This window comes from Babylonia areolata, chromosome 31 (genome assembly GCF_041734735.1).
Source record: "Babylonia areolata isolate BAREFJ2019XMU chromosome 31, ASM4173473v1, whole genome shotgun sequence".
In the NCBI taxonomy this organism is placed as follows: domain Eukaryota; kingdom Metazoa; phylum Mollusca; class Gastropoda; order Neogastropoda; family Buccinidae; genus Babylonia; species Babylonia areolata.
This window is the reverse complement of record NC_134906.1, coordinates 19,524,021-19,551,451: the sequence shown is the minus strand read 5'-3', so window position 1 is coordinate 19,551,451 and position 27,431 is coordinate 19,524,021. Positions and strand designations below refer to the sequence as shown.

At 44.9% G+C, this 27,431-nt stretch overlaps 1 protein-coding gene and 1 long non-coding RNA gene across 11 annotated transcripts in view; both read left to right on the top strand.

The window, feature by feature from the left end:
* LOC143276119 (uncharacterized) overlaps positions 1–14,709 on the top strand; it is a 355,742-nt gene extending 341,033 nt beyond the window's left edge. For all 10 annotated transcript variants that reach the window (XM_076580521.1, XM_076580519.1, XM_076580518.1 and 7 more), the window contains 8 exons: positions 901–1,079; positions 1,847–1,995; positions 2,761–2,836; positions 3,740–3,830; positions 4,083–4,193; positions 6,221–8,002; positions 9,564–9,766; positions 10,627–14,709. In XM_076580521.1, the coding sequence (XP_076436636.1) occupies positions 901–1,079; positions 1,847–1,995; positions 2,761–2,836; positions 3,740–3,830; positions 4,083–4,193; positions 6,221–8,002; positions 9,564–9,766; positions 10,627–10,960 (2,925 nt within the window). In that variant the 3' untranslated portion in view covers positions 10,961–14,709. The remainder of the gene's footprint in view (positions 1–900; positions 1,080–1,846; positions 1,996–2,760; positions 2,837–3,739; positions 3,831–4,082; positions 4,194–6,220; positions 8,003–9,563; positions 9,767–10,626) is intronic.
* A 15-nt stretch (positions 14,710–14,724) lies between these two features.
* Positions 14,725–20,301, top strand: LOC143276118 (uncharacterized). The gene is made up of 2 exons (XR_013053500.1): positions 14,725–16,581; positions 16,788–20,301. It is a non-coding gene; the product is annotated as an uncharacterized LOC143276118 (long non-coding RNA).
* Positions 20,302–27,431: the final 7,130 nt, after the last annotated feature.

The following is a 27,431-nucleotide window of genomic DNA, read 5'->3' as shown; positions in this document are numbered from 1 at the left end:
TTTGGTGGTGTTCCGTAGCGCTCTGTTGTGATTTAACGTACTTGGGACACCGCTTACTGAGCCTCCTACAGACGACAGTATTTGCTTTGTCATACACCCAGGCTGAGCTCTTTGGGTTTTTTTTCATTGTTTTTTTTTTCATCTTCTCTTTTTCTTTTACATTTTTTCTGTGTCATGACTAACGGTGCTGTATGCAGATGAGCTCCAGGCATTGTGAAATCGATAGCTGCCTGTGAACTTTTGGGCACTTAGACTGCTGTGAAGGAACCCTCAGTGTGTGTGTGTGTGAGAGTTTTTATGCACACACGTGCATGTGTACTGGGAGGGACTGGGGATGAGTAATGCAAAAATAATTCCATTTAGAGAATGCAGGAAAGCAATGTACACACGCACGCACACAGGCACATGTGCACCACACACACAAACACACATACACACACACACACAGAGTTTATTTGCTTACACACACATGCATACACATGCGCACACATACAGGTACACACACACACACATTCTCACATGCACTCCCACTTACTCTCACTGGCATTTCCTGCCCCTATGGCCAAACCTACTCACATACTTAGGGAACATAAGGTGAAAGGTCCCCAAAGCCTTTTCTGGGCATCAGGGCAGTATATTCATATCCACAGTGTCTAGGGCTCCGCATAGAAAGATGGAGTCCAATCCTCTTCTTCTGCCATTTTAACCTTCCTCTTCTGAAGTCCAGTACACAATCAGACCCGGGTAGAGAGAGGAAAATGGAAGTAAAGCTTCTTTCCGAAGGACACAACACCATGCTGAAACAGGCCTCAAACCCTGATCACTGGTGAACACCACAATAGAAGTCCAGCACCTTGCTGACCCACATCGTAAGCCCAAGACATGGGTGTTGTGTTTCAGTACCTGCGTGACACGCTAGGGGACTTTGTGAAGATCCTAGTGAAGAGCGAGGACGACTGCGAGGTGGACCCCAAGAAGGTGAACAACCCCGCCACCCTGCAGTGCCACCAGTCCAACCTGGTCATGTACGCCAACATGGCCTGGGTCAAGATCATCAACTCCTACTGCTACTTCCCCAAGTCAGTGGGCAGCGGCTGGCTGATTGTGTGTGTGTGTGTGTGTGTGTCTTCTGCTACTTCCCCAAGTTAGTGGGCAAGGGCTGGCTGATTGTGTGTGTGTGTGTGTGTGTGTGTGTGTCTTCTTCTACTTCCCCAAGTTAGTGGCCAGGGGTTGACATTTTGTGTGTCTGTGTACTGAAATTCTTTTTGTCACAACATATTTTTCGTAGATTGTGTCTGTGTCAGTGTCTGTGTATTTTATTTCTTTTTGTCGCATCTGTGTCTGTGTATTGTATTTCTTTTTATGGAAACGTATTTTTATCAGATTGCGTGTGTGTGGGTGTGTGTGTGTGTTGTATTTCTTTTTGTCACAACAGATTTTCTCAGAGTGTGTGTGTGGTGTGTGTGTGTGTGTGTGAAATCACTTCCCTGATTGTTCATGGCTGTAAATTTCCATATAATGTTTAGTTGTCCTGGAGCCAAGTGTAAGAAATCGCTTGATGGCCTAAGAACTGCTCCAGTGCAATGCAGGAGTTCAGATTTATGGCTTTTGGTCAAATTGATTCTCTCTCTTTGTCTCGCTCTCTCTCTCTCTTCTTTTTCACTCTCACCATCCACACCCCCTCTCTTCCTCTTTTCTTCATATTTCACTTTCCTCTCTTTTTTTTTCTTGTCATTTTTCTGTTATTTTGGAACCCTGGGGCTGGGGGTAAAAAAAAAATTCTTGTTATTGTGCTCATCTCAATACCCTGGAAAAATAATTGTTTGTTGTTCATTCATTGTGCCAGTGAGCTGCGTGAGGTGTTCACCAACTTCCGTGAGCACTGCCGCGAGAAAGGGAAGGAAGACTTCAGCGACAACCTGATCAGTGCTTCCATCTTCCTCCGCTTCCTCTGTCCCGCCATCCTGTCGCCCAGTCTCTTCAACCTGACGCAAGGTGGGGCCACCCTCTGGCTGTCCATGTGTGTGTGTCCATGTGTCACCAAATCTCTCTCTCTCTCTCTCTCTCTCTCTCTCTCTGATTGCTGAACTCATTAGGATTAAGATTATGATTATTAGTCAAATGCAGATACTATATTTGTTGTACATTGTTTACCTCGTTCATGAGGGTCAATGGCCTTATATGAATAAACCATCCATCCATCCATCCATCCATCTCTCTCTCTCTCTGTCTCTCTTTCTCAGTCTGTGTTATTCTCTTTCTCTGTCTCTCCCTCTCTCTCTCCCTTCCCAGCATCCCAATGCAATGATGCCTTTGGTCTGAAAGCAATAAAACATTCATTCATTCTGTCTCTCTCTCTTTATCTATCTCTATCTCTCTATCTGTTATACCATCTCTCTTTTTGTCTCTGTCTGTCAGTCTGTGTTATTCTCTCTCTCCCTCTGTGTCTCTCTGTTTTTCTCTCTCTCAGTCTGTTATTCTCTCTCTCTCTCTCTCTCTCTCTCTCTCTCTCTCTCTCTCTCTCTCTCTCTCTCCTTCTTCTTCTTCATTCTCTTTGGTCTTCTTCTTCTTCATCATCATCATCATATCTCTGTTCAGTTGAAGATTCAAAGAAAGCATTTTTCTAGTCATGAAAAGTCTCCTCTGTGGTGTTTTTCAGCACCCTGATGTATGTTTAGCCCTGTGTGGTTGGCTGGGTTTATAAGCAACAAAAAGATTATGAATAGATGAATTAGAATGATTTTATATGTGACTTTGCAGAGTACCCTGAGGAGCGTGCAGCCAGAAACCTGACCCTGATTGCCAAGACCATTCAGACTCTGGCCAACTTCACCAAGTAAGGAACTATCTGTTATGATAGGTATAGCAGCGGTTTTTTGTCAGTGTGTGCTGCGTTGGTTGTGCTGGTCTATATGGTAAGAGACATGGCCATTTTGTAAGGACTATGTGGAGTGAGGGAAGTTCACACACACACACACACACACACGCACACACCAAAGATAACGAATATCAAAGTACATTTATGGAGGAGAACAATAATAGCAAATTCCTGTGTACACACTGTGAAGTGTGTGAAGGAAGGGAGATAATTGTAATGACAACAGCAAAGTGTGATTCAGTTGTGATATTCTGTTTTTTGTGAGGTTGAAAAAAAAAATGGAATGGCATCAGTATTTTTTTTCCTATACTTCTGTCAGGGCTTTCACTTCCTTGTTGCCGTAATGCCATGAAAGGATAGGTTTACTGAAAAGTATTCTGTTGTTTCATAGGATTTCAGTGTGTTTGAATTCAGCTGTGTTCGTCTTAGTTTTAGGATGTGTGTTTATTTTTGTGTGTGTACATTTACGTTTTATGTTTTAAAACAGACCTGACTTTCACACTTTCACTTACTCTGATTTGACAGGTGTGTATGTTGTGAGTGATGTTACACTGTTTGAAAAATAACATTTTTGGTGAGTTTTTGCAATTCCTTTGTTGTTGTTTATTATATTCATCTTGTTCAAGTATTGGTAAACATGATTACAGCCGGCAGGGTAAGAGATATATAGATATACACATTATCATTATTACTGTGCAAGAAACATGCAGGTATCATTCCATTATGAGACGACCGAGTTTGGGGCCAATAATCCCTGTCTATAACAGTAACATTGATGATTGTTCAGTCTGAAAAGTCATATCCATGTCTGTGTTGGTGGGTGGGTGTCAGTTTTTAATGAACTTTTTTCATGTCTGCCAGGTTTGGGGCCAAGGAGGAATTCATGACGTTCATGAACGGCTTCATTGAGACAGAGGCTGCCAACATGAAGACCTTCCTGAGAAAAATATCTGTGAGAATATTATTATCTTGTGTGTGTGTGTGTGTGTGTGTTTCTTTCTTTACTGATTTGTGAATACATTTATAACGTAGAGTGTTGATCTGTGTCTAATAGTTGTTTTTTTCATGTATTTTGATTATGTTCCTGTTTCTTATTCATAATAGGTTTATTGTTAAAGCCGCTTAGTGCTGCAGGGTAAGCACTATACAAATGTACATCATTATTATTTTGGTTATTATTATTATTAAGTTTGTGTTGTTTCAGAGTGAGGAAAGTGGCAACCAGTTCCTGCAGTATGATGGTGACGTGGACCTGGGCAGGGAGCTGTCTCTGCTGCACACAGTCCTCCTGGACTTCATCCCTAGAGCTCCACAGGTCAGTGCTGGTTTTGAAGTTTTGGCCCATGCAACCACTTGTGAGAGCTATGTGTGTTCCTGTTTATAAGAAGAAGAAGAAGAATGCACGTTTATGTAATACTTTTTCTCTCTAAGAGCTCAGGGTGCTTTACATTAAAGAAAAAGTTACAAATTACATTTATCATTCATGACCACTCTTTCTCAAAACCCCTCCCTTCACCTGCTCCCACTCCCCACCCCACCCCCACTCTCATTCTCTCATTCGTCATGCATCCAAAGTGAGCTATCATGGTGTTGGAGAAGAAGGAAGCTGAGAGCGCTTACAGAGAGGTTTTAAAAAGATGAGTTTTTAGTGAAGAGAGAAAAAGGTAGAGATAGAATCAGATGCAGGGATATGATCAGGAAGTTGTTCCAGATGTGAGGAGCAGCAAAGAGGAAAGAATGTTCACCATAAGTTCTTATATTGACACAAGGAAGTTTCAGAAGGTAACAGTCAGAGGAAGAACAGAGGGTTCTTGAAAGATATGTAGGTTCTGCAGTGTGGAAAGCAGAAGAGCAGAGACACGCAACTTTGTATTTAATTCTCGCTTCAATAGAGAGCCAGTGTACAGTACGGAAGTGGGGAGAAATGTGATCAGTACGTGGGACTCTGAGAGTCAGACGGGCAGCATAGTTTTGAAGTTTTTCAATTTGCTGAAGAAAGATTTTGTGAGCAGCCTGTGAGAAGAGAATTACATTAGTTGATTCGTGACAGCACAAAAGCAGAAATATCTGTTTTTATGAAGGGCCTCAAAGCCAGTGTAGAAATCTGACACTATAGATATTCGTATTATTTGTGCAGTATAAATTCACAAAATTAGCGCAGTGTGAATTTCAAGTTATTGGCAGTACATGAATTCACATTATTGGTGCAGTATAGATTGACATTATTGACACAATATTAAATTGAAACTTTGCGCAGACAGATAGATTAATGTTATTGGCCATATATAGATCCACATTTCTGGTGTGATGAATTCACAGTGATGGGGCCATATAAATTTACATATTTGACTTGATATAGATTCCAAATAATTGACACTATATAGATTTATATCATTGACACTTAATGAATTCACCTAATTGTCTCTACATAAATTCACATAATTGACATTATATACATTCACATAATTGACTCTACAAATTCACATAATTGACACTAATTCACATTATTGAAGCTATATTAATTATTATAATTAACACTGTATACATTCACAAAATTGATGCTATATAACTTAACATAATCGACACTATATGAATTCATGTTATTGACTCTGTATAAATTAGCATAATTGACACTAATTCACATAACTGGTACAATGTAACTTGACATAACTGGCACAACAATATAACTTCGAAATTTGGCAGAACATAACTTCACATAACTAGCACAACATAACTCCACATGATGGGCGCAATAGCTGAGTGGTTAAAGCGTTGAACTTTAAATCTGAGGGTCCCGGGTTCGAATGTCGGTGACGGCACCTGGTGTGTAAATGGCAGAGATTTTTCCAGTCTCCCAGGTCAACATATGCAGACCTGCTAGTGCCTGAATCCCCTTCGTGTGTACGCAGACACAGATCAAATATGCACATTAAAGATCCTGTAATCCATGTCAGCGTTCGGTGGGTTATGGAAACAGAAACATACCCAGCATGCACATCCTCGAAAACGGAGTATGGCTGCCTACATGGCGGGGTAAATAAACAAAACAGTCATACACGTAAAATGTTACATGTCTGTCTGAGCGTGTATGTGTGCGTGCCTGAAATCTGATTGAATGACACAGGAAACAAATGATGAGCGCCCAGTGGCAGCCATCAGTCGGCTCTATCCAGGTAGGCAGCCTGCTGTGTAAATGACTCCGTGTTTGTAAAGCGCTTAGAGCTTGGTCTCCGACCAAAGATAGGCGCTATATAAGTGTCCATTTCAATCAGTCAATAACTGGCACAACATAACACCACATGATGATGACGGCAGCACTGTGTGTGTGCATGTACCCCCCAGGGGACCCAGGAGAAGCTGAGCGGCCTGCAGACCATCCTGACGGCCATCTCCCAGGCCCTGGACGACCCCTCCGTGGGACAGACCCAGCCCAGCCGCCAGAGCCAGATCTTCTACGACAACATGCCCACCACCCCCACCCTGCCCTTCTCCTCCACCCCGCATCCCCCTCACGCCAACACCCACACGCCCATCCACGTGACGCGCAGCGCCCCCTTCCTGGACACCTCCCCGACCGAGGCCTTGCGCGACATGCTGCGGCAGTGCGGGGAGTCTGAGGAGGACCTCCAGGCTTTCGCAGCCCGCGCCCTGAGGGACGAGTCGAGGGAGACAGAGTCGGCCCCTCCCTCCCTGCTGCTGGCCTCGCAGAAAGGTCAGGACGTGGACGAGTTCTCTGCCCTTTACTCCTCCACCACTTCCTCCATGAGCTCCTCGGTGTACGGTGTGGGTGGTGGTGGTGGAGGGGGGCGTGGGGGTGAGGTGGGTGACGTGTCGGTCAGCCTTCAGCGCTCTTTCAACCAGGACAGCGTGAAGGAGACATGGAGCCAGATGGTGAGTGCGGCGGACAGCGGCAACGTGAACGGAGACTACATCGACCTGATCCCCTTCATGGACGACGAAGGGGGGCAGAACTCCTCCCTGGAGGAGTGCCCCACCAACGGCTCCCAGGTGTCCATCAGCCAGCTGTCCACCGTCGCCTCCTCTGGATACCAGTCCTTCGGTTACAGCCAGAGCAGCAGCCCCGTGGAGGCACAGCAGCAGCAGGGAGGAGTGGGGGTGGAGGGGGGGACAACGACGAGGGAGGTGACGAGGTCCCCGGTCATCCAGTACCCCATGCAGCCCCTGTCCTTCTCCAACCCCCTGTACCGACACCAGCAGCTGTCGCACCAACACCACCGCCACCACCACACACCCCTCCACCGCCAGCACCACCCCCACCACCACCACCCCCAGCCGGCGTGTCCCAGGGGGGAGGGAGGAGGAGGGGGTGTGGGGAAGGAGGACAGCTGCAGCTCCCTGTCCAGCGGGGAGGATTCTAAAAGTCTGCAGCAGGGCAGCCCCGTCAAGACGGAGCGCGCCAAGTCAGCCCCCTCCATCGACCCCCTCAGGAAACTGTCTCAGCTGTCCAGCTCCAGTGGCAGCAACGAGTCACTCAACGAACACTCTTACCTCCCCTCCAGACCGGACAAGGCCCAGCCACAGGAGGGGGGAGGAGGAGCCGGGGGTCAGGTTCTGGCCGGGGGGGTTCACTTCTCCCTGGGGTCCCAAGGTTCCTCCGCACAGCCGGCGGAGAACAGCCCCCGCGTGGCGCGGTCCAACTCGCACGGCTCTCCCCCTGAAGTGCCCCCCCGGCCGGACAAACTGTTGACCAAGTCGGGCGAGGACGCAGACACCCCCCCACTCATCCCCCCTCGCCCCGAGCGCACCAACTCTTACTGTGATTCCTCCTCCGCCAGCGGAGAGCAGCGGAACTTGGGACTGCGGCCCTACCACCTGTCTCACAGCATGGACTTTGGCTGTCTGCAGAGACAGCACGCCGAGCAGCTCCGGCGCACGGCCACCGATTCTGTCATCGCCAAAACCAGCACCCCAGTGCATGCTGGGAACTCTGGGAGCAGCAGCTCCTCCCGCATGTTCTCCCGCGAGGACAGCTTCTCCAGTGTTCACAGCTCCCAGAGTCAGGGGTCGCTGAACAGTCGTCGCCTGTCCCCACAGAGTGCCGTCCACATGGGCATCAGTTCCGTGCAGAGGAAACTGCAGGAACAGGAACGCACCAAGCAGGAGGTTAGTGGTGATCCGGGGTGCTGGTTTTGTGAGGGATCGTCATTTGATAGTTTGTTGTTTGACCAGGGTGTTCATTGTAAAGTTCTGTAAATTGAAAGCTGTATTTCACGTGGTTTGGTAGACCATCAATCCGATGATGTCATCTTAGAGAAGACAGTGCAGGAAAAACCGGCACATGAAGGAGATATCATCACTTAAAAGCATTTATGTGTATGAATGTGTTTGAATTGTCCTCTGTTTAAACCGCATAAACCAGCTTTATTAAGTTTACACTTTGTTTCTGTATCATTTTCATGACTTTGTTTTTGTACTTCAGAAGTTTATTAATTTTGCATGGTAATGGTTCTTTGACATTTATTGATATCAGTCTGTCTATCATCTGACCACCACAAACAAATTTTAAGTCGCTCATCATGATCATTGCTGGTGATAGTGAATACTTGGTCCAGTTTGATGTTACAGATGCTGATTTATGTTTAAATGCATCAGACTTTTGGGTCACAGTATACAGTATGATATTGATAATGAGGATTTCCGTGTTAACAGGCCTGTTGTAACAGAACGTTGTGTTAAATATACAGTATAATATTGATAGTGTGGATTTCCCTGTTAACAGGCCTGATGTAACAGAAAGTTGTGTTAAATATACAGTATGATATTGATAATGTGGATTTCCCTGTTAACAGGCCTGATGTAACAGAAAGTTGTGTTAAACATAGCTGTTGCTAGACTATCTTTTTACTTGTTCACTTTGTATTTGTTAGCAGGACACTTTTTTTTTCTTTTTAGGAAGTACTTTTTTTCTGTTTGTGTTTGTTTTTGGTGTGTATTGATTATTGTTTTTGGTGTGTATCGATTATGTCTTGTCTGTAATAGTAATGATATAGTTCTTAAATGGTGTAAACTTCGCAAATAGTGGGCTTTGAGCACCTCCATGAAACAATACGCATAGTCAGTACTTGTGGCATGCATCCACACAAGACATACAAGAAAAAAGTTAGAGTCTAACATAAATTGGGGTGGGGGGGTGAAAAAAAGGGGGAGACAGACACATATGACTAGGACTTATGTATGGATATATGTTATTTATATACATTGTTCTGTTGTGTACATTGATAAGAATATAAAGAAAAGACTGGGAAAAGAACAAAATCAACTATGCTTCACTATATTCATGGTCTATGTGTCTTATTGTTTTTTCATGCGAATTATTGTTATTTTTTCACTTGAAATATTGTGTTGTCTTATCATGTCAATTATTGGTTTGTTTGGGGGGTTTTCATGTTCATTATTGTTTTGTTGTTGCTTTTGTTTTTCACATGAAATGATAAAGTACATGTTATTTTTTCATGTGAATTATTGTGTTGTTTTGTTTAGTGAATTATTTTGTTTTTCACATGAATTACTGTGTTGTTTAATCACATGAATTATGTTGTTTTTCCCAATGTCCATGTCACCAGTACCACCACCCCACCATGCCTACAAACCTATTACCCAGTACACACAAAACTTCATTGTCTCCAAAGAGAAATCAAATTAACTCCATGCTCACTGTGCGCAGTATGAGAACGAGGTGCACGTGCTGAGGCAGCAGCTGATGGAGGCCCAGGTCAGGCTGCAGTCAGCAGAGATGAGGCTGATGGAGCACGAGGTGGACACGCACCAGCTGATGGAGGACTGGCAGTCACGTCTGGCAGAGAGCGAGCAACGAATCCGTCAGCAGCAGGCCGAGAAGGATGGACAGATGAAATCCATCATTGAAAGGTCTGTCAAGTTTTCAGTCAGTCAATCATCATTGACAGGTCTGTCAAGTTTTCAGTCAGTCAGTGAATCATCATTGAAAGGTCTGTCAAGTTTTCAGTCAGTCAGTCAATCATTGACAGGTCTGTCAAGTTTTCAGTCAGTCAGTCAATCATCATTGACAGGTCTGTCAAGTTTTCAGTCAGTCAGTCAATTATTGACAGGTCTGTCAAGTTTTCAGTCAGTCAGTCAATCATCATTGAAAGGTCTGTCAAGTTTTCAGTCAGTCAGTCAATCATCATTGAAAGGTCTGTCAAGTTTTCAGTCAGTCAGTCAATCATTGACAGGTCTGTCAAGTTTTCAGTCAGTCAGTCAATCATCATTGACAGGTCTGTCAAGTTTTCAGTCAGTCAGTCAATCATCATTGACAGGTCTGTCAAGTTTTCAGTCCGTCAGTCAATCATCATTGAAAGGTCTGTCAAGTTTTCAGTCAGTCAGTCAATCATTGACAGGTCTGTCAAGTTTTCAGTCAGTTAGTCAGTCATCATTGACAGGTCTGTCAAGTTTTCAGTCAGTCAGTCAATCATCATTGACAGGTCTGTCAAGTTTTCAGTCCGTCAGTCAATCATCATTGACAGGTCTGTCAAGTTTTCAGTCAGTCAGTCAATCATCATTGACAGGTCTGTCAAGTTTTCAGTCTGTCAGTCAATCATCATTGAAAGGTCTGTCAAGTTTTCAATCTGTCAGTGAATCATCATTGACAGGTCTGTCAAGTTTTCAGTCAGTTAGTCAGTCATCATTGACAGGTCTGTCAAGTTTTCAGGAGGAGGAGGAGTTAAGTTGAATGTCCTTGACGCTAACAGTGATGTGTGGTTGTGTGGCAGGCTGGTGACCATCGAAGAAGAGCTGCGCAAGGAGCAGGCAGAGATGCAGAAGGTGGTTCACGAGAAGCAGAAAGTCATCGAGATCCAGGAGCAACGGCTTCGAACCCTGGACAGCGCCAACGCCAAACTACTGCAGGCCTTGGCCGAGCTGAAGGAGCACGCCAACTCCAACAACATGGCCAACACGGCCACCGACAACAGCAACAACAACTCAGCCACCCTGGACGGCCGACAGCCCGCTCCCACTGCAGCGTCTCGCAACGGAATCACCGGCCCCGTCAGACCCAAGCTCAACTCAGCAGATTTCTCTGGACTGAAGAGCAGCACTTGTTGATCCGTCTGTGTTCTCCATTAGTTAACCTGACTGTGATTGACACATGCCTCATGACATTGATCTCCTCAACTGGGCTGGAGACAGAGGAAATGAAAAGGGGAAAAAATGTTTGGAGGTTTAAAGAAAAAATGGCAAACAGATACGGACGGAAGAGAGTGGTGCTTGTTCTGTGGTTGCAGGGAAAAAGAATCACTCAGTTTTTTTTCTTGTTTGAACTCAGACTAAAGGAATCAGTTTCTACACCAGCACAACCCAGTTATCAAGTAGAATATATATATAGAGAGAGACATTCATGCACAGCAAGTTTATGAGAAGAATAATGGCAAAATAAAAACTCTTGGTACACACCACCCAGTCACAAAACAGTACAGAATTACCCCCTTCATCATCATTTCATCCCAGTGACCCAGATTTGTTTAACATGCACAAAGTACCACTGATAAACCAAGAATACACTTGTTCATTTACACAAGAAAAACATATTGCAAGCATCAAGATGTTCAAATCATCCTCACAATCAACCAGTATGGTCACAGAGGTAGCTGCATGTGTGCACCTAAAGGTGTGGAAAAATGTATCAATCTGTGTATCAAAAGTGCAAGCATGGAGAAATATATACATCTGTGTGTCAAAGGTGCAATGCTGTACTCACAAAAATGCATGTGAGTACATATTTCTTTCTTGATAGAAAAACAAATTACAGTTGTTTCACCGAGGAGTAAAAAAACCACCTCCAGACATTCAGGACAGGCTAAGCATGGGAAGAAGCAAGCTTTGGCAGTCATTCGATGATAGAGGAAAAGGAACTCAGCCAAGGCAAGTGTTTGAGAGATGATGACAACAACAACGATGATGACGACAACTAGCTGGAGGACGATGACGTTGAGGGACGACGCTGGCGCTGCGCACAAGCAGGGGGAGAGAAGTTATGGACATAGAGAGTTGTCTGCCCGACTGTCACTTCACTGCATGGCCTTGAACTCTGCATGCCGCGGTGGTGCCACACCCACCACCGCACAACACGTGCCAATTGTTTCACAGGTGAAGAAACACCTGGACCGTCTGCCTGTCTCAGATCCAAGCCTTGGTGCAACACAACTGATGATCCTTTACCTGCTGAACCTGTGTCACCTGCCAGCCTGATTGTTGTTCTGCCTGGTGCTGTGTGTGGGTCACTCGCTAGCTGGCTGTGATTGTGTGGGTCACCTTTTGTACAAGTGGTGTCACAGGTAAAACACTGTGTGTTTCGCCCCCTCCTTGGCTGCTTTTTATGACAACGTGAATATCATCGACAATATTCATGACATCATGGAATTCCTATTCTGTATGAACTAATTTTGGGAATGCATTATGAAAAACCTTTTCTTTTTTTTTTTTTTACAGAGCCAGGGGCTACTATTTTCCTGAAATGTGTGAATGTGCTTCTGTATTTAGATGTGGGAATATAGTCAGCATGTTTGTAAAGTATTTCATATTCAAGGTGGAGATTAGAAGTTTCCTCTTGGAATCTGCCTGTGTAAGACTTCCATGCTTTAGCTGTTGTCAAAAAAAAAAAAAAAGACATGTAATTTCAGCAAAATTCAAGACCAGGCATTTCTGCTAAGATTTATGACCTGGTACTTTGGCAAAGGTTTAAGCCATGGTATTCCATCAAAGATTTAAGACCTGATGTTTCAGCAAAGATTTAAGATATTCTGGCAAAGATATAACAATTTTGGCAGAAGTTTAACAGTCTTTTTAAACACTTGGTGTATTCAACCATCTGCTAATCATTCAGCCCTGTGCCCAAGCATTGCTCTAGTGTAAACATTCATCTCTTTGAAACAGTTTTTCAAGTTCCAACATGTGCATAAACAGTAAGGAACCTCACAGGTTGTTTCTGAATTAAAAAGAAGGCAGTGTAACCAAATGATTGCAATAAACTTGTATGTGGTATAAAATGACAGAGGTAATTACACTGTAAATTTGCTGTATTCAGGATATTGAAGGTACACTACAGTAATACACAGGTTACAGCTGACCTTATCAGAGGTATTTCCATCATCCCAAACATTAACTGCACAGAAGTTCATTTCCATAATTTAAGCAGGAAAACTGCATGATACAGTGAGACAATGAATGCTTATTTCTGACTGTTTAGCTCACGCACTACTGCCGGTTAGCTCCCCTGACTTTCCCCACAGATGACCTATTTGTAGGGGTAAGAAATAGAATCACCAAAAAACAGATGTTAGAATTCAGTAGTGATCAATAAGATAACCAGTCAGTTAGGGACAAAGTATAAAACTTCCTCACTTCTTATGCTGTCATACAGTGAGATGAAAGTACATGCATTTTTTTGTTTGAAATTTGCACACACTGATGACTTGTAAACGAATCCAGGAAAGCACAGAGTTTCAAACAGATTAAATTCAGATCATTACGTAGGTATGATGGTCCCCTTCATCTGATTCTGTTGTCTGCCTTGTGGCTGAGATGAAACTGGGTCAGATGCCGTTGTTGACACGCGCTGTCCATGTGAACCAGTCACCGCGGAAATAAGTCTCCTGCTCATGAGCACAGCAACACACATCGGTCACATCGGGGCCTTTCGTTCAGGATAAGTTAATGTGAACAGAAATAAAGTGACATTTTGATATGCTAAAAGCCAAAAAAAAAAAAGAAAAAAGATTTGTGTTTAGCATCATTCTATTAACCTCTGCTGAAGTTGGAGGACTGAGATAGTGGAACATTCACCACTTATCCTTGTAATCCTTGACAGTGATTCTACAGTTCAGTTCAGTTCAGTTACACAAGGGAGTGTCACTGATGGAACAAATCCATATACTCTACACCACATTTTCTAAGCAGATGCCCGATCAGCAGTGTAACCCAGCATATCCCAATATTTCTATAAAATTTCATATAGATACAAACATGCATACACACACATATATTCTTCCTGAATAGTCTAGAACTTAACTTTTTGCGATTGGGTTGTGGAGTATGTTCCACAGTAGCCCAGTCCAAGTTGACAGAGTAAAATGTGTGTGTGTGTGTGCTGTGCATATATAATCTCTTTTCTGTATCTTTATCTTCTCCCACGCCAAAATGTAATCACCTGGATTATTGGCGGTATGAGTTACCTGAACAGGTAATGTCTTTAGTTGATCTTTACAGCCATCAGTTCTGACTGGTGCACCAAACCCCTAACCCCCTTGGAAATGAGTTTTTCAGCATTTCAATCATACTGTCTTCCTCAGTTTGTGTGTTCACACTTTGGGGCCTCTGTGAGATGTGCTTACCTGATACAACCTACCACACTATGAAAAATTACCAGTTTTGAAAGCTGTAACTTTGTGGAAACATCTATTTTGCTGTGAGTTTGAGCTGTGCTTTATCCGCAGCAACTAAATGAATGATTCTGCATCAATTATCCTATGTCAGACATGCCAATTTTCTGTGTTTTAGCAGATTTCGTTTTCATTCTTTTGGGCTTTTCTCTGAAAGTGTAGGTTATGGTGAAAATTGTCTGTCTCTGGCTTGTAGTGCTGTATAGTTGCATATACATTGTGCTGCAGGGCTGGTTAAAACTGGACACCCCTTCACCCCTCCTTTAAATTCTCTGTGTCACCTCAGTTATTCTATTTTCTCTCTCTGTCACCTCAGTTATTCTATTTTCTCTCTCTGTCACCTCAGTTATTCTATTTTCTCTCTCTGTCACCTCAGTTATTCTATTTTCTCTCTCTGTCACCTCAGTTATTCTATTTTCTCTCATTCTATTTTCTCTCTCTGTCACCTCAGTTATTCTATTTTCTCTCTCTGTCACCTCAGAGATATTCTATTTTCTCTCTCTGTCACCTCAGTTATTCTATTTTCTCTCTCTGTCACCTCAGTTATTCTATTTTCTCTCTCTGTCACCTCAGTTATTCTATTTTCTCTCTCTGTCACCTCAGAGATATTCTATTTTCTCTCTCTGTCACCTCAGTTATTCTATTTTCTCTCTCTGTCACCTCAGAGATATTCTATTTTCTCTCTCAGTCACCTCAGAGATATTCTATTTTCTGTCTCTGTCACTTCAGTTATTCTGTTTTCTCTCTCTGTCACCTCAGAGTTATTCTATTTTCTCTCTCTGAGTTACAAGGTTATAACTGAATTGAAGATTGTTTCATCTGACAGCAAATGTTTGGAATTAAAGCTGTTGCCATTTTGAACTGGATCTGTTGCATATATGAATCAAACTGTATACATTTTGATATCACATTCGCATGCATTCAGTCATGTCTTTTTTGATTATTTATTTGTCCCAAAATATTAAATCCTTTCATAATATGAAACAATAATGTACTGGTAAAAATAGAAGGGGGTCTTCGATTATGAGTGACTAGTTCACATATTTTAAAAATTTTGTATCAGAGGTAGAGATTTTGTGATCGATCATAAGAAGAGAAATTCACTAAACCCAGTGACGAACACTGTGGTCACCACTTTGTCTTCTTGCCAGTAGACTGCAGTGTCATGGTATCTGATAAAGAGAAACATGTTCACCAGTTTAAAACACTCCAAAATATGATTTGCTGGTGGATTTTATGTGTCGTTTGAAACACATCAGTTAAAAATCATTTTTTTAGAATTATGATGATTTTTTTTTTTACACTTCAGTTTGTAAAAGCCATTTCTTGCCAGACTGATTTTGTAGACACAAAGGGATACGGTTTCAGAACAGTGTCTATGTTCTTATTTGCATTGATGGGGTTTTGGTGCACCTGTGCATGCAAAGTGCAGAACCTGTCGAGTGAAATGATCAGTGACATTGTAAACCCAGTGAGATGGTTCTGTAAACTGGTACCCCTAATTTTCAATGAGTCAATGCCATACCAGACAGTGTGACTAAAGGTTTTATCCCTGTGTATTGCCGCCGACTTGTTTTTGTCTGTTTTTACCTGTTGCATTTTTTAAGCCTTTTTTTTCCAGATATTTCAATGCTTTTGAATAATATCCATCCAGGTATACGTCTGTGGTAACACTTTCAGTATTAGTGAGGGTATGAAAAACATGAACAACCACCCAAGAATAGCAAGAATATTGAAGGAAATACAGTGAGTTGTGTGAACCTCTTCGCAGTCCCTTCACACCCTTCCTTGTTTCAGCTTGATTGTAACCACTATTATTTTATTAATTTCTCCTCTACTTTCTTTTTATTTCTGGCATAAATAAATAAAACCCCACTTAATGTGTACAGAGAGTTTGAAACCATGTTGTAATGGTTTGTACACATTTTGTAAATGAACAATAATATTTCTGTTTTTTGTTTTGTTTTGTTTTTTCTAAAGAACCACTATTGTTATTGTCAGGTTCATTGGTCTGTTTCTGCTTCTGACCTGTGATCCTTCTTTTTCTTTATATCTCATCCACCCCACCCCCTGTACCCTCCACCCCTTCCCCCTCATTGCCCACACACCTTCAGAAGTGCACACACACACACACACAGTAGGTGATGGCAGTAGTTACCTGTTTCCCCCTGCTTCAGACGTGATGGAAGAAAAATATGTTTAATATCCTGGACATTTCCTTCTTGGTAACTTCCAGTGTGTGTGTGTGTGTGTTCTGTCAGGTCTCTGTGTGTGTGTGTGTTCTGTCAGGTCTGTGTGTGTGTGTGTGTGTTCTGTCAGGTCTCTGTGTGTGTGTGTGTTCTGTCAGGTCTGTGTGTGTGTGTGTGTGTTCTGTCAGGTCTCTGTGTGTGTGTGTGTGTTCTGTCAGGTCTCTGTGTGTGTGTGTGTTCTGTCAGGTCTGTGTGTGTGTGTGTGTGTTCTGTCAGGTCTCTGTGTGTGTGTGTGTGTTCTGTCAGGTGACAGTCTGTGTGTTCTGTCAGGTGACAGTCTGTGTGTGTGTGTGTTCTGTCAGGTGACAGTCTGTGTGTCTGTGCTGAATGGTTCACAGCAGCAAGCAAAGCAGTTTATTTGTTGTTCTAAGAATGATAAAAACAAGGGGTGTGTACACGGAAAACAAAAACTGACCAGGAATTCTTTCTTGGTTCGTTTGCTGGCTTGTTTTGTTTTACTGTTACTTATTTTAACCTGTCCTTTATATGTCTTGTCATTGTGGAGTGGTTGCCTTGTGGTCATGTGCCTGAGTAGGACACAAGTGTTCAGGAGTTTCTATGTATGGACCAGGATTTTTTTTTTTTTTTAACTTGCTTCCCTCCTTTAGAGCTTGAGTTGTGGATGGGTGCTAGTTGTGGGATTGAGAGAATAGATCTTTTGTGCAGCATGCATTTAGCTCACACAAAAGAACCTGTGACAAAAAAAAAAGTTGTCCAGAATTTTGTAGGAAAACCTGCTTTAATAGTGAAACAAATATATTTGCAACAACAGTAAAAAAAGAAACAACAAAAAGTGTGGATGGTGCAGTTGTGGCAGCATTCTCCCTAAGGAGAATAACCTAAATTTCATACAGAAATATCTGTTGTGACAATGAAAGAAATAAGACGCATTGCCAGGTTTTTGTTTGCAGATCAAAAGCGTCAGAGTAACTTTTCTTTTTTTTCTGTTTTAAGATTTCTCCACTTCGTGCCCATGGAATTACATCATTCTGTATAAGGAACCCACCACAGCAAAGATGGAACGAGCAGAATTACCATGAGTATAAACTTTTTGATATCTGATCATGTTTGAAGCGTTGATATTTCTAAGTATAGGACCAATGGTTTGAGTCTCTTTACTTGTATGGATGTAGATTTAGTGATGCTAATTATGTTGTTGACAGATCAGTCAAGGTGTAAGCAGGATCATTTTTGATGTATTTATTGTGTGTATTATTTATTGATTTTTCTGTGTTTGTAGGAAAGTATACTGCTCTCAGTGAGACATTGTCATATGAATGCAACGACACTCTTGGTTTTTGTTGCTTTTTGGGATTTCGTTGGTGTTTTTGTTTTATAAATTCATTTGTTTTGTTAGCACTTGTGGGTTTTATTTACTCCACAGACTTATCAACCTGGACAATTTTGTATTCTCTTTACATCATGTGAAACATCTGTACCTTACGCCTCTCCCTACCAAGACTCCTTTCGAAAGGATCAACATAGAAATAACCCCCACGTACCCCAAAGATTCAGTGGATAGGGAATGAATGATCAATCATATTCAAGATCAAACGAAGCACTTCATATTCTGTGTTGTTTACAGTTTAGCCAGCATAGAAGTCAATTGTCTGGGCTATAGACAGAACATTGGACAATGTTCTTGTTTTAAAGTGGACAATAAAGACTTAGTGCTGTTGTTATTATCAGTGCTGTGCAGCACCGTTAGGCAATCTTGAGCAGCTGGTATGTGGGAGCATGGAAGGAGTAAAATAATAATCATAATAGTGATGAGAATTATACTGTTTCAACATGTAAAATATGTTTCAATAGTGATTTTGCACTTTTTTTTTCTTGCTCTTGAGGGGGTGTCTCTGGTGCAGCATATCCACTCCAGAGGAACATATGAAGATTAGAAGGTGGACACATCTTCAATTTTTTTGGTTAATCATCCAGAATGATTGGATTTTTGTTGTTCAAATTCTGATGTAATGGAGAGCAGCTTAGTGCAGTTGGTGCTTTGTGCAAGTTGGCTATCGTTTCATTTCTGGTTGAGGATGAACAGAACGCTTGTCAGAAATAGAGCGGACAGAATGTGCAATATACTTTTGTTTGATTTTTCTTCCTCTTCTCTCTCTCTGTCTCTCTCTCTCTCTGTTTCTCTCTGTTCACTCTCTCTCTCCCTCTCTCTCTGTCTCTATCTGTCTGTTCAGTCTCACTCTGTCTCTCTCTTTCTCTCTCTCTCTGTTCAATCTCTGTCTCTCGCTCTCTCTCTTTCTCTCTCTCTGTGTTCAACCTCTATCTCTCTCTGTCTCCTACTCTCTCTCTCTCTTTGTTCAATCTCTCTCTCTCTCTCTCTCTCTCTCTCTCTCTCTCTCCTACCCAGTCTTCTTCAGTTTCTCTAGTCTCTCCCTGCTTTTTCTTTCTTCCTATGTTTCTCTCCCTCCCTGTGTGAGTGTAGCTTCCACAACATGCATTTGTGTTTGTACATTTGGTTACATATATATATACATATATATATCTGTACAGAGCTGAAGAAATAGTGCTCATTATTTATGATGAAGCTTATCATAATATGTTGATTGGTTGGATGGTCTGCAGACAGACCGGCAGTGTGTTCAGACTTGTATACTTTGTTTTGTGTACAGTGGTTGCTGTTGATGATGGATTGTATATGCTTCTGGATGTACAGAAAGCCAGTGTTGAAACAGAGGGTTTGGGCTTTGAAGAAGCATGAGGATGTCTGTGTTGTAGACATGGGCCATTTGCCTGTCATGACAAAAGCTATTAGTGGATCCTGCGATGCACACCAATCCAGATCCAAAACATTATCAAGAACCAGACGTTAAGTGAACATGCTCGCATAACAAAGGCAAATGAAACTTGTCAGCCTTTTTTTTTTCTTTCTTTTTTTTTAATGTGTATGAAATATAAAGCACAGGGAAGTCAGAAAAACAGCAGGCATGGAAAGAGGTGGGAGGTGTAGATGTAGGGTATGTTCTACAGGTGCAATTTGTTCATCCGGTGTGCGTGCATGCTTTCAGTATTTGATTGCTGGATTTGGTGGATTATGACTTTTTTTTTTCTAACATCTGTATCCTATGCCCAGTACGTATCCCCCACCCCATCCCACGCCCCCTATACCACCACCACCACCACCACCCTTTTAGTACATAGTACATGCACGCATAGAAGCTGATCATTTGTGGCTAAGCTGGACATCAAGATTACATCAAAGTCCAGAAATCAGTCATGCTTGGTTATCACATTTTTTTGCCTGGGCGCTATGTATAGGAAGAAATTATCAGTCAGAATTTGACCAATTTTTTTTGTTATGTGACCATGATTAGCCTTATGTTTGATGCAGTAACAACAGTGTGTGTTGGGTAAAATTTTTCTCATCTGTTTAAATTGGACTTTGAGGTACGACCATGTGAAAATGTTTTGTTTATAATTAGGGAAATGAAATCTTTGGAAGAATGCAAGTGTACAGCACACTTTTGTTCAAAGATTGGATGTATGCATTTGACACCACTTAGCGAAACTTGAATATTATATAGATGAAATATATAGATTTCTTTGTATTGCATTGCTAGCAGGTGATGTGTAAATAGTTGATAGTGAGTCTCTGTGTATGTTTACTGCCTCTTTCCAATGATGATGTTGCTGTGTGTGTGTGTATGTGTGTGTATGTGTGTGTGCATGTACGTGTGTGATGTACAGTCTGATGTTACAACATGCAATCATGATTGTTGGAAAATAAAGCAAAATGCTGAGGAAAGTGTGTCTGTCTGTCATGTATGTTTTCTCTCCACCCTCTCTCTGTTCGTATTTATAATAGTAAGTGGATATGTTTGTATGTATGTATGTTTGTGTGAGTGTGAACACACTGTATGATGAATTGTGCATGATTGCTGTACAGGAAGTCAGAAGGCCCTCTGAAAAAAAAAAAAAAAAAAAAAAATTTCTAAGTTCTGTCTCTGTCTCTTTTCCACGCATGTTCACGCTCTGTCACCAATGAATTTGCACGCACGCGCATGCACACACACACACACACACATGCCAACTTTCTTGATATCACTAAAATCACCAACATTTTAAAACAACATCCATTAATATTACCAGATTCCTTTTTTTTCTTTTTTGTGTATGCACCTGAAACCCCTTCATATGTATACGCCCACAGAAGATAACAACACGTGTTAAAAATCCTGTAATCAATGTCAGGTGATTTATGGAAAAATGAACATGCTCAGCATGCACCCCACCCCCACACCCCCACTCCCAAAAAGCAGTATGGCTGCCCATGTGGCAGGGTAATAAACAGTAATATGTTGAGTAAGTTACATGTGTGAGTGTTTGTGTGTGTGAGCGTTAGTGTGTGTGTGTGTGTAACAAGCCTGACTGAATTATACAAAGAACAAATGATGTGCACCCCAAGGTAGCTGCCAGTTGGTTCTACCAAAGGTTGGCAGAAAAGTGCTTGGAGCTTCGTCTCAGAACACTGGTGCTCAGCAAGTATCCATATCATCATCAAAATTATCACGTATCCTTCAGACACCTTCCACCTGACTTCCTGGCACCTACCCCACCCCCACATGTCTTTCAACACACCTCCCCCATCCCCACGTGTCTTTCAACACACCTCCCCCATCCCCACGTGTCTTTCAACACACCTCCCCCACCCCCACATGTCTTTCAACACACCTACCCCACCCCCACATGTCTTTCAACACACCTCCCCCATCCCCACGTGTCTTTCAACACACCTCCCAAAAGGAGTTAAAAGGTTGAGAAAGGAATAAATGAATAATGTCAACCGAGTTGTTCGGGTGACAGTGTAACAATACTAGAATACCAAATAAACCTGTCGAAGAAGAACCTAGGAGAAAAAACAAACACGACACAATGGTTATATTTTGTTCATGCAAAAATATGATAATCTATAACTGATCAACTGCTGATCCCACCCATAATTTGGTAATCTGGTTGGAGGCCAAAATTGGACACTTGAATTATTGTAGGTGTGTATAAAAAGTGGTGCAGGAGAAAAGGGAAAGTGTAAAAAAAGAAATAGTCAAGGGAGCATCTGAGACCAGCACCAGAATTGGAATGTGATGGAAACAAACTCCGGGCGGTGAAAAATAGGGAAATCCCAATGGAACTATAAACGCAAAGACTAAATGGGTGGAGCTGGAACACACTGATGTAGCTGTGGAAAGAGTCTGGTGGAGCTGAGTGGTATGGAAGCTGGAATAAAATGAACGGGCCAGGTGGGAAATGAAAAAAAAAATAGACAGTAGGGGGTGTGGGGGGTCCACAAAATGGTTGGAAATGGTTCCTCCATCATCATCAATATAAACAAAACAGTCTCAAAGTCTGTGGTCTTTCATACCCAGCTCTCGTGGTGACCTCAGTTTCGATACCCCTCCACTTCTGTGCTTGGGGTGAGTCCTGTCAATGTCTTCAGTGTCGGAAGATTCATGGTGGGCTGTTGTTTGAGGGACGTGGTGGCGGTCTCCACACTGGGAGGGATGCTCACTCAGTCTGGCTCCGCGACTAAGCCATTATTGTCGTTAGTAGGGGGCTTAGTAGGTGGTGTCCTAAGTACGTTAAATCAGAACAGGGACCACTGAAGTGACTCAGCAGCAGTGAAGGGTCTCCTCTGGTGTGTGGCCTCCTGGCGACCTGACATCGATGGTTCCCTGCGGACTACCGACAGTGGAACTGTGACGGACGAACCCGGGTGTGGCCGTGTATGAGGGAATCTAAATGAGCGGCGTGGGAGTAATGCCACAGAAACGGTGCAGATGATGGGGCGGCAAAAAAAAAAAAAAAGTTGGAAATGGGAAAGGCTTTGAGTTGTAAGGATGAAAACTGAATAGATAAGGTGGACAGTAACCTGCTGTGACGTTTTCGTATCGGGATTCATATAATTAATTATCTTACATCGTTTGCGTCTGTTTTATTCGATGTTTTGTTTTGTGACCTTCGTTTCGCTCTCTGCTCTCCTTTGGTCGTTGCAGACCGTTCCTGACTTTCTTCAACTTACGGACTCACCGCAATACTTGGGAATAACTTGTCCCCATAGCGGAGCATCGCTAACCATTCCGGCGAATGCCGAACCCGTACGTGAGGTTGGGATAGTGCTCTCACGGGAGACTGTCTCTGGCCCCAGGACCCACGGGTTGTCCCGTTTGCGATGGGGCCAGTGCGGCTTTGTTGACACACTGAGGTGGAACAGCTCGAACTAACAGTCAGGAAGGGGACTGTGGGGGACTGGAGTTAGGGCCGGACCCCAAGTTATCCCAAGTGGAGGATGGTTTTGTTGAGGGATGTGCCCCTACTGTGCCTGTGGAGATGGCCTTAAAATTATATATATATATATATATATATATATATATATATATATATATATATATATATATATATATATATATATATATATCTCACAGCCAATCTTATACTCATGCTACAGGCCAGACATGATGTCACAATGGGGCGTGATTCAGCTCTGTATTCTCTGTTCATGGACAGGTTCTCAGTGGTGGCACTGCTCTCTCTCTCCATCCTTCCCATGCCGAATCCCCTCCCCCACCTCCCTCAGTGGGGGCGGACACCTATGGCCTTCAGGAGGGCCACACTCTCATGCTCTCCCCAGGTCAAGTCACCCCAGTATCCCTACAGGAGGGGATGCGGGGCGCGTGGCACCCACCTGCTTGTCAGGTGAAGCCGCTGTCCGTCAGGTCTCCCCTGCTGGGGGAGGCATGCACGTGTCAGGCGGTCCCTGGACACCCAGGTCGGGACAGGTTACTGGACTTCCCGCCGACCTGGACATGTTTTTTATTTATTTTTTCCCTTCCTAAAAGTCCTTGTACCGATGAGCCCTAGAGATAGGCTCACAGGATGGTTGGCACTCACGGGTAGATCCCCCACCCCCACCCACCCCCACCCCCCATTCTACCCGTACAGGGGTGCGCCACCAGCACACTCTGGGCTCCCGGGAGGGCCAGGGATGACCCCAGGTCCTATCCTCCCCGGATTCAGCCCAGCACCCCTTACCCTACACATGTGGTGCTCTACTGCGGATGCCTACCGCATCACCTGGAGTGGCCCAGCTGGTGTCGGTCAGGGTAACCTTCCTGGTCACCAACGCAATGCACTCGGGACATAGCACCTCTGGGTCTGCCTACCCAGGTGGGGAAAGCTGGCACTTTCCTCTACCTCAGCCTTAGGTAGTCTGGAGAACAGCAGGCCTTACTGCCTCCCAGCAAGCATGTGTCCCCCACCTTGGCTCCCTCACTCTCACGCGTGGCTGAAGAAGTTCTCCCGACACCTTCTGGCTGGCGCCCATAGGTTGATTCCCCAATGGGGGTTCGCCCTGTGGCCACACAGGGCACAGCGGAGGGCTAGACCCTCTCCCTGCCCTGATTTCAGCCCAGCCCTGTGGAGGGACAGAGCATTTCTTGGTCATGACAACATCCACGCTCATCATCACCTCCCTTTTGGGTCCTTGCACCTCCGGACCCTCATCAACTCAAGGAAGACAAGAGTTTCCGCTGCCCCTTGGGAGATGACAGGGTGTTTTCACCCGGTATGTTCTGGGCTCAGTTGCGGACCTGCCTCCCGGGTCTCAGCCCAGCACGTTTTGCCCCCAGTATTTGTTCTCCACTAGGACACGATCACAGCACTTGTGGGTCTGGGCTACCTCTGTAGCTGCCAGCACCTCCCTTGTGGGCACCTGTACCACCATGGGAGGGAATACTACAGGCGGGACCCCTCCTTGTGCATCAGGCGACAGCACACATGTACGTCGGGTGGCTCCGGCTTGTCCACGTCTTGGTCGGCCCATGGTCCCAACACCTAATTTGGATGGGACCTACAGGGCCACCGTCTCCCCTGCTGGAGGTCCCGGCGCCAGGAACCTTTGAGGAGGGTCTCACAGGGTCAGTCGCCCTCCAAGGGTGATTTCTTCTTTCAAACCTGATGCAGATGCACCTTAGGCGCATGCTTGGCTGTTACAAGGCCTGGGTAGAACCCCTCATCCTCTCCCTCCTGAACTCTGCCACGCACCTCTTACTGGACACTGCGCACCAAAGGGTTTGGCTGAGAACACCCACTCTTTGGTCACCTGCACCCCCCATCAGGGACCCTTTCCCTTGGGGTCCCCTTACATGAGGTCCAGAGTCTCTAGCACCTCCCTCTAGGGACTGACTGCTCCTGGGTCACCCAGACAAGGTCGGTGAAGCTTGCGGCTTCTTTTTACCACTCGCTCCTGCACTGGGGAGATTGAGGGATGTTCATGCCCTCTGTGCATGCATGGGACCCTTCCTAACCATCTCAGGAGGCGCACAGTGTCGAGATTGGCACAACCGTCGTAGGCGTTGCTGGACCTGCGGTCCATGGGCTCTAGCCCTGCAGCAGGCATGAACGAGATAATCAGCAGGCAACTTTGACTGGCTCACTCTTCTTCCTATGGGGCTGTACACCCAAACTCCTTGGGTATATCCAGGTGTGAGGGGACCCTGCCCAGTATGGTCTGGGAGGTCCATTTTGAATGGATGTTCTGAAGAGTGGGAGAATATTGACGATTTTTCCTACCCTCTTCTGGGTGACAGGTCAAGTCCATGTTCACCTTCTGATCAGGCTGAACCCAGTTCCGTCCTTGTAGCACTGGGGCTGACCCTGCCCACATGGGGTACTCCGCCATCAGCCTTCTGAATATGCCCTTCACACAACAGTGTCACCATTAACCCTTCTTTGGCACCACAGCACCACCCCCATGACCACTTATTGCTGTAAGTTCCCACAGACGGCACTGGGGTGGCTGATTAAACCCGCCCTCAGTGACAGGGGTAATTTTTCTCTACCCTGCCCAGTAGGGAGTCCTTGTCTGTTCCTGGGGTCTGTACCCCTGGGATGTACCTCGTTGGACAGAGAAGACAAGACAAATGAAAAGGACTCTTCCATGGGTGCGGTTGGGTCCTTGTTCATCCCTGTTCACACAGCCTCTATTGTCTGCTGCCCTCTTGGGTGCGACGGGGGGCTTGTCCCACAAAGCCTTCCCTCTCCTACCTTGGCCATCCTTTCGTACATGACGGCTGGCTGAGGGGGACAAATAGGCTGGTCGGTGCCTGCTACATGTTTCCTCCGCGTTATGCCTTGGCCACTTTCCCTCACAGGGCCAGTCACGTGTGGGATGAGCGTGGACTCCTGCGAGGTTCGGAGTTATCTTCTCCTGAACCTCATTAACTCTTCAGCCATCCACGGCTGACTACTTGTGAAGACTGGATCCGGTGGACTCTGCGGAAGAAACCTTCATGGTTCAACAGAGAGGAAGGCGGTTGCAGCAGAGCACTGTGGAGTGCTGAGGGCAGGATGAGGCACATAGGACATCCTGGTCATCCACTGCATCCGTTTCCATCTCCAGTCGTCTTGACCTCGTCTTGCCACCGGATACAGATGGTCTCGGACAAGAGAGTGAGGTCGACGGTGCGCAACTCCTCCTCACTATAAACAAAGTCATCGCGCAAGTCATCAGTCATCCTTCATCCCATACCATCATTTTCCCCAAGCCCTGTGGTGACAGGCGAGCGACGTAGCGACAGGTGTGGGTACACTGGCAGTCGTAGCCGCGGACCTGCACACAGGCGGCTCAGGCCATAGGCAGCGGTGGAGATCGGCAGCCCCCTGAGCGACTGAGCAGCCCTCTTCAGGACAGCTCTGCTCACCTCCATGGCATGAGGAAGGGGCTAGAAAAGGTGCCCTAAACATTGCCTGCTCCACACCACCCTAGTCAGCATACCGCGGCTGACGGGGACCCTACTCAAGCGGTCGACACACAAAGGAAAGAAAGAAGAAAACAAGGAGCACCCCATTGACCATTGCCACATGGAACGTGCGTACGCTTCTGGACAGAGGCGACTCAGCCAGACCACAGAGATGCACAGCACTCATTGCGAGTGAATTAGCCAGGTACAACATCATGTCGACATCGCAGCCTTAAGTGAGACCAGACTGGCAGAAGAAGGCGAACTCTGTGAGTGAGGCGCAGGCTACACCTTCTTTTGGAGTGGTCGCGGACCTGAAGAGAGACGTGAGGCTGGAGTTGGCTTTGCAGTGAAGACAACCCTCGTTGGCAAGCTGGCTGGCCCCCCGAAAGGAGTGAACGACCGCCTGATGACGATGAAACTCCCTATATGCAACGGGAAGAAGTTTACCACCATTGTCAGCACCTACGCGCCCACCATGACCAACCCAGATGAGATCAAGGACAAGTTCTACGAGGACCTGAACGCTGTCATCACCACTGTTCCCAATGCAGACAAGCTCATCATTCTTGGCGACGTTAACGCGAGAGTTGGTTGTGACAGCACCTCCTGGGAAGGAGTGATTGGGAAGCATGGGGTTGGTAACTGTAACAGCAATGGCCAGCTACTTCTCCAGACATGTGCTGAGCACGACCTTCTTATCACAAACACCATCTTCTGCCTCCCTACCCGTAACAGGACGTCATGGATGCATCCTCGCTCTGGGCATTGACATCTCATCGACTTTGTCATCGTCAGGAAGAGGGACAGGCAGGACATACGAGTCACGAGGGCCATGTCCGGCGCCGAGTGCTGGACAGACCACCGCCTTATCGTCTCCAAGCTCAACCTCCGCATCCAGCCCAAGAGACGGCCTCAGGGCATGAAAGCACTCAAACGCCTGAATGTCAACAAGCTGGAGCTAGGCAACATCAAGCAGAGCTTTGCTGACATCCTGGAGGAACGCCTTGAGTCCACTGTGCTGGACAACCAGAATGTGGAGGCAGCATGGGGCGCACTGCATGAGACGGTGTACAACACTGCCATGGAGTGCCTGGGGCCTTCTGTCAGGAAGCACAAAGACTGGTTTGATGAGAACTGC